This window comes from Apis dorsata, unplaced genomic scaffold, assembly GCF_000469605.1.
Source record: "Apis dorsata unplaced genomic scaffold, Apis dorsata 1.3 scaffold_52, whole genome shotgun sequence".
In the NCBI taxonomy this organism is placed as follows: Eukaryota; Metazoa; Arthropoda; class Insecta; order Hymenoptera; family Apidae; genus Apis; species Apis dorsata.
Genome location: NW_006263353.1, coordinates 2,119,868 through 2,120,146, shown reverse-complemented (window position 1 = coordinate 2,120,146; position 279 = coordinate 2,119,868). Strand labels below are relative to the sequence as shown.

Sequence of the window (279 nt, the reverse complement as noted above, 5' to 3'; positions counted from 1 at the left end):
ATCGAGATTATTGTATCGAGAGTTTGTCACTCTTTCAAAATGGCGTCGCTTATATATGATGACCTGACGTAACGTAGGGGATGTCAAGGACGACCCATGACGCAACTGTGCACAGTGGCGAACGATTCGGTGTAGAGAAGGCGGCAAATTGCCGCGTTATTGTCGAACGACATCTCGCCCACTTTGAGCTCAGGATTCACCCCGACCTGAAAAATATCGATCTCGATCACGCTCGATCTTGTGTCTTCGTAAGGATGTCGCTATCCACCAGATTCTCTC

At 48.4% G+C, this 279-nt stretch overlaps 1 protein-coding gene across 2 annotated transcripts in view; it reads right to left on the bottom strand.

The window, feature by feature from the left end:
- Positions 1-279, bottom strand: part of LOC102679142 (lysyl oxidase homolog 3A-like) — a 12,867-nt gene continuing 12,588 nt past the window's right edge. For both annotated transcript variants that reach the window (XM_006609345.2, XM_031515059.1), the window contains one exon: positions 1-206. In XM_006609345.2, coding sequence (XP_006609408.1) covers positions 84-206 — 123 coding nt within the window. In that variant the 3' untranslated portion in view covers positions 1-83. The remainder of the gene's footprint in view (positions 207-279) is intronic.